The sequence below is a fragment of the Podarcis vaucheri genome (genome assembly GCF_965113315.1).
Source record: "Podarcis vaucheri genome assembly, chromosome: 4".
In the NCBI taxonomy this organism is placed as follows: domain Eukaryota; kingdom Metazoa; phylum Chordata; class Lepidosauria; order Squamata; family Lacertidae; genus Podarcis; species Podarcis vaucheri.
In genome coordinates, this window is record NC_138762.1 from 36472902 (window position 1) to 36479450 (window position 6549).

At 42.1% G+C, this 6549-nt stretch overlaps 1 protein-coding gene across 43 annotated transcripts in view; it reads right to left on the reverse strand.

Moving 5' to 3' along the window:
* ABI3BP (ABI family member 3 binding protein) overlaps positions 1-5688 on the reverse strand; it is a 128813-nt gene extending 123125 nt beyond the window's left edge. For 37 of the 43 annotated variants that reach the window (XM_082220946.1, XM_082220965.1, XM_082220961.1 and 34 more), the window contains exon 1: positions 5503-5687. In XM_082220946.1, the coding sequence (XP_082077072.1) occupies positions 5503-5581 (79 nt within the window). In that variant the 5' untranslated portion in view covers positions 5582-5687. Of the gene's footprint in view, positions 1-5502 lie in introns of all 43 variants that reach the window. The other 6 variants (XM_082220943.1, XM_082220944.1, XM_082220982.1 and 3 more) reach the window with 2 other exon arrangements.
* Positions 5689-6549: the final 861 nt, after the last annotated feature.

A 6549-nucleotide genomic window follows, 5' to 3' on the forward strand; every position in this document is an offset into this window, starting at 1 on the left:
ATCATGGTGTGATGGCCTGGGACTCGGGCTCTGCACTGGATCCTTTGCCTCAGGCATCATCTGAACCAAGTCTGGGGCCTGATCCCGAAGAGCCCCAGTCTGCACAGGTTCTCCTGCAACACACACCAGCTGGGCCAAGTCAGGGGCCTGAGCCTGCCCTGGCTCCAGATGTGGGGATTACCTCGTTGCCTTCAGCTGGGCCATCACTTAAAGCTGCTCCACTACCGGTTTGGTCAGGGGAGGCTGAGGCGGCCCTGCGTCTAGTAACCCACCGACGTCTCCCGAGCTGCAAAGACTAAGGTCTGAGAGAAAGAGAGACCCGAGTACTCACAGGAAGAGTGCTCACCTTTGGGCGAAACAGGGAGGTGACTCACTGGCGGATCAGGACCGGCCGCTACCCCGACAAAGATAAAAGGCTGTCGGACCCCGCCCCAGGTTGCGGAAGCAACATCGCTGTATGCTAGATCCTGCCTGAGATCCTGTACCTGTCTTTGCCTTGCCTGGTTTCCTGCCTCGTGTCCTGCCTTGGCCCTGTTGGACTGACCCCCAGCAGAACCTTCGGGTTCTGGACTGGTCCTGGACCGCGTTTCACGGGTTACCCCCGGGCTCAGGACACATGGCTAGGAGCCATGGATAGACTTATCTTCTATGAATTCCTCTGATCCTCTTTTAAAGCCATTCAAGTTGGGGTTCACCATTGCCTCCTGTGGATGCCTGTTCCACAATTTAACTATGTGCTGCATGAAGACGTAACTCATGGAGCATAAGGTTATCAGTAGCTACGAGCCCTGATGACCATCTTCCTCCACCACTGCCAGAGGAATTCTTCCCAGTTGCTGGAAATTGCAGGTAGGCAGAGTGCTGCTGTGCCCATGTCCTGCTTGCATGCTTCCCACAGGCATCTGTCTGGCCCTGTGACAAAAGGATGCTTGCCTAGATGGGTCACTGGCCTGATCCAGCAAGCTCATGGTATGTTCTTAATATTATTGCTAGCTTTGGCAGCTGGGAGAGTCTGGACAGCAGGGCTGAGGACGGACATTGTGCCAACTGAGATGGGTGGCTCCACTGCCCCTGCAGCATTTCTCCTCAACATCTCATACTTATTTAAAGTGGTTTGCTGCTGCTAAATGTGGTGGCGACACCGACTGCCTCTCTGCTTTCCCCTCCTCTTTTCCTTGCTTTCCCAAGGAGGGTCCTTCCTCACAGCAAAACATTTTGGGCAAGGTGGCCTTGGGGAATGTCTGCAACACTGCCATTTCTCTGCAAGCGTGAGAAATTATCTTCTATGTTTAGTTTAAAGCTGCAAAGTTCACTTTAAACCTTTACGTGGTTTTTTAATAGATTTTCTAGCTGCTGTGGAAATGCAACTGTTTCCTCCCAGGCCAGTTCAGTCAAAATGTCTTGCTCTAAGAAGGACTATCCTTGCTCCTGCCACCCAAGGTGATGTAACAGTTTGCCTAATGGAAACCCTGTCCTTAAAATTAAGAGAAAAAGTAACCCTGTATGGACCCCTTTTCTGCTGTCCATACAGCCAACATTTAATCCTACGACAGCAGCCAGCACTAGCCTTTCCAATTTTTTTATTTGCCACCACACCTTCATATTTACAAGCTGTTTCTGCTTCATGTGTCCAGCTGGCTGACATCAAGCCTTGAATGGCCACATCTAAAAGCAACGGTAGTACTGCTCCTCAAAATCTGTAGGATGTTGCAAAAATGGCCAGAGCTGGTGATTGTGTCACCCTGGTTTTCAGAATGGTAGCAGTATGTCCCCTTCCGTCATAACCCAAAATAGCTTGGGGAGAAAACCACACCTCATTCCTATGGGCGACACTCTCTTCCTGAATTATCTGAACAGCTGATAAAATCTACCTGCCAGTGTAAACCTGCGTGGCCCCAAGCTACTAAGTCAACTCTTTTCACTCAACTTAACTACCTGCATTCCACTGTGCACAGAGCACTTGCCATATCTGCTACCAAGTTTATGCAACAGCACCAGCATTGCCAATGGTGAGTTCAGCATGAATGATGCCATGACTATAAGTGAGAGCAGCTGGCACTAATGCATGCCCAAAAGCTAAATAAATGGCATACCATAGTCAACATTTCATAGATTGCAATGCCACGTGGTTCACACAATTCAAGGTCTGCTGTAACCAGGCTTATTAGTTACGCTGATGCCTGCAAGTGTTCAGGCTCTTGGTGAAAGATGCTCTGATCATAGCTATGTAAAGTAGGACTAGGCAAACTTTTTGCCCACAAAGGTGACATGCAGTGGCGAGAAGGTGTGGCTGGCAATGGACAGAGTGTGGCCAATGGTGGGTGGGGCCATTAACACACACACCAAACTAGCCCCTGACCACTGACTCTCATACAGCCTTCCCACTACTTCTCTCACACATATACATGTACTAGCTTGCTGACTAGTACAGCGGCAGAGATCTTTTTTGGACTGGTAACTGTGTTATCTGGTTGCTAAATTCCTCTGAGAAAGTCATATCTTGCTTCAAAATACCCATGAACAGCTGAACTATGTGCGACTTCAATTGAAAATCCTTGCCTGTGCATAAAAATAACATTTAAATTTCAACTGGTGCTGCTCAGTTGGCACTGAACTTGACAGGGCCTTCTTGGTGGTTGTTTCCAATTTATGGAATGCCCTCCTTGGTGAAGTGTCACTGTCTCCCTCACTATTCACTTTGAGAATAGTAATTTTAAGCTTTCCTGTTTATTCAGCCATTTGAGGGCTGAATAAATTATTTGAGGGCTGAACCTTAAAATTATAAGCTGTGAGTCTATGTGACTGTTTTACATGTTTTTTAAAAAAATGTTTTTACTTGTTTTATATGGATTTGTTTACTTGTAATTTTGCTGTTTTACCATTTTGGTGTTTGCTGCCCTGAGCTATTGTGGGAAGAAGGAAGGGCAGGACTGAAATTAAGTAAGTAATAACAGTGTAAATTACAAAGCATTTGTTTAACAGAACCATCCTATTCATCAGTACACAGGAGAATTTTAAAATAAAGTGTCAGAAGACACAAGTGATTTTGTTATGTTTAAAGTGAAGGCAGAGGGTGGAAGGAAAGAATTTTTTCTACCAGCATTAACCACCGTGACTTCTAACTGCAAAAAGTCACAGACCAGTTATGTGGCATTAGGACAGTCTGTCAAAATCATGCACGTGCAAACATAATGAGCTAACCTTTGCACACCTGCTTTTGCAGTCACATAACTTGTTTTTTCATGCAGTGACGAGTGCCATTATTAATTCTCTTTCCACTGCATTTCTCTAAGTAGCAAACCAACTTTCCAAGAACTCCTACAGAAAGTAGTATTTTCCCTGCTGACAATTCCAAAACTGACATTTTAAAACAGATGTTTCTCATCATGATATTCAGTCAGGTGCCTGTGGAAGTTGCAGCACCTCAGAAAGTAGAACCTTCACGTTGTAAGCTTCAGGAATAGCATATTTGTGCAAACAGCTTCTCCAATGGCCCTGCAAGCAATTGGCATACAAATGTCTCACTGGCTCTCTTTCCCACAGCTGCAGGAAGCAAATTTTCTTTCCTTGCTTGTACCAGGGAAAGGAAATCCAATTTCATGACATAAGGCCAGGAAGAAGTAGATTTCACATCCTGGTGTGGAAAACAGAGTGCTGGGATTCTAGAACCATAGAGTGGGAAAGTTCAGACACTGGAATGGTTAAGTCTACCCAGAAATAAATCTGGCAAGAGAATCTCATAGGGATTATGAAGTGACTTGAAAGCACTCTCTTCGGTGGGAGTCCTTATGCTGAATTTATATGTGTGCCTTGTGAATAGGATTAAACAATACTGAGAAAAGTTTGCATTGTTTGCACTTCAGTGTGCTTTGACTTTTTTATTTGACAAGACAGTGGAACAAGAGACAAATCTTGTTTCTAGAATGCAATTCCAGCCAAACTGAAGTGTTTTGACAAAGGACACAACCCTTCAGTATATTTCTGAATAGTTAACACAGCAAAATAATATTTTTTTTAAAATGTGCAGCGTGTTCAACAATAAAAAATAATCTCATACTACAGCTATAGATGTTGGTGTGGCTGCTCACACTTAATAATTTGCAAAAGGGAGAGCCATTTGAAACCAACTGAAGAATAATACACAAGTTTCTCAGCTGTTGACATAATTTGAGAGGTAGACTTGTGGCTTTGTTTTACTATGCTGGGGGAATATTCCTCCAGTGACTCAAGCATAAAATGTAAAGCATTTTCCTTGCCAGAAATCTACACTCAAGGATAGTTATGGCTATCATCCCACAAAAATGGATAGGAAAGACAAATAAAACCATCTGCAAGGTTTGTGCCTTGGAAAAGATCCATATTCCAAATGCAGACAATACATACTATTTAACTCCAGAGTGTAATGACACTGCTAACTGTTAACCTATATTCATGTATTTTTTAATGTTTAGATGCTTCAGAATTTGAGGTATAGCTGCACACCAAAGGAATACTTATCTAGGAGCAGTGCAAAAATATAGTCTATGTAACAACTCAATATATTTCATCAGGAAGGATAATGAACACAACTTCCATTCAACGATAAATGGGATAGCATTCCAAAATTGCAAACTTTCAGAAGGAAAGTCAAGATGAAGGATTATTCAGTATTTTGCAGGTGAAAGAATATTGCTGTTATGACCTCAACTTGGTCATACAGACATCTTCATGGATGCTGTTCTCTGACTTAGCATTCCTAAGCAACTGAACATTTAAAAAGAAAAAAATAAAATAATGTTTCTTGTATAAATCGTCTTGTTGAAGTATCTGCAAAGCACACTGTGTACTTAAAAAGCATTTAAGCAAAGTCAACAGAAAAATGTCAAGTCCACAAACTGTAGTGAAGCATGCTGCTTTCGTGCCAAGGTGTTGCAAAGTATTTCTTGATCTTGATTTAGAAATATGGTATCAATTTTACATTACAGCTGGATGTTTGTGTAGCAAGAGAACACTTGCCAATTGCCTGAACAACACAGATAAAATTAAATTAATAGGGATTGGGGTTATGCCTTAGATTTTACATATCTTCTTTCAGACTATAGAGAAGGAAATCAAGTACAGTTCTTGTAACACCCCCCTTGCCTCTTCCAAACATGCATTTCAGTAGAAAACATAAGCACTTTGAAAAACAGAATCCTTACAAAGATGGGGTGCACCCCACCCACATTTCCTAGTGGTCACATCACCAGTGTGAATAAGAAGTAAATGTGCAAACAGCCAGCAAAATCAGTTTTCATTAGTTTGCAACACAGATTTCCTCATTGGAATCATGAAACTACAAATCATTTGCTTTGTTTTGAGAAAGAATTTTAAGCTATTCTCTCATACATGATTTTTGCCCTTTTCCCCATTACATTTCTTTCTCACTCTCCTTTCACACATGCTGAAAACAAGATTGTCTCATTAAGACCAATCACTCCCCCTCACCCTCAAATAAAGTATAAAAATATCACATCTACTTGCCTCTTGGCAATTTCTGAGCATTTCCAAGGTTTAGTGCAATATTTCCACAGAAAAGTAGAAAGACCAGCCTTGATATCATGCTTTCAAACCCAAACGTGTACAGTTAAAGATGCTGAGAGTGTCATGCAAGGTAATGCAAGCTGCAAAACTGTTCTCTGTCACAGAGGCAGCAAAACTTTGACAGGAGTTTAGTTTACACTGTGGGAGGAGACAGTATGACATCACACCATCTCACTTGAAATGAGAAGAGAATTAAAATACAAATGATATTATCAATCTCTTGCCTGAAACAGAATTCCTGTTGCTGTCAACTGAGCACTCCATCGCTGAGATTTACAAAATCTTAACGTGCAATCACTTGTGCTTTCCGTTTAGATTGGCAGGAATAATTATACAAGGAAGATATGTTACTGTATTTAAGGAGACTAAGTAGAAGTCTGTGGAAACAGACTTTTGAAGCACATAGAAAACTAAGCTTGACCTAATTGATTTAACAAGAAAGAGGGGGGATTAGTGGATACAAAGCAGATGTGTTCAAGAAACAATGCAACATGCTTAACGAATACAGTCATTAATATGAAGTGGTAAATGAAGAGAAATAACCAATCTTTGCACACACACAAAAAAAGTAACATCGAATTAGAGCTCTGAACCAAAAGAAGCACGCAGCCAGATAAGATATAGTTAATAAACATAATCCAAAACATAGGCATTCTAAAGACTCATTTATTTCAATGAGACCTAAGTCAGGTACAAAGTCACAACTACAGTGGTACCTTGGGTTACATATGCTTCAGGTTACAGACTCCGCTAACCCAGAAATAGCACCTCAGGTTAAGAACTTTGCTTCAGGATGAGAACAGAAATCGTGCTCCAGTGGCGCGACAGCAGCAGGAGGCCCCATTAGCTGAAGTGGTGCTTCAGGTTAAGAACAGTTTCAGGTTAAGAACGGACCTCTGGGACAAATTAAGTATGTAACCAGAGGTACCACTGTATAGTAATAATCACTAGACAGACAAGATCTGAGACCTCCTTGATTCAAGGGAG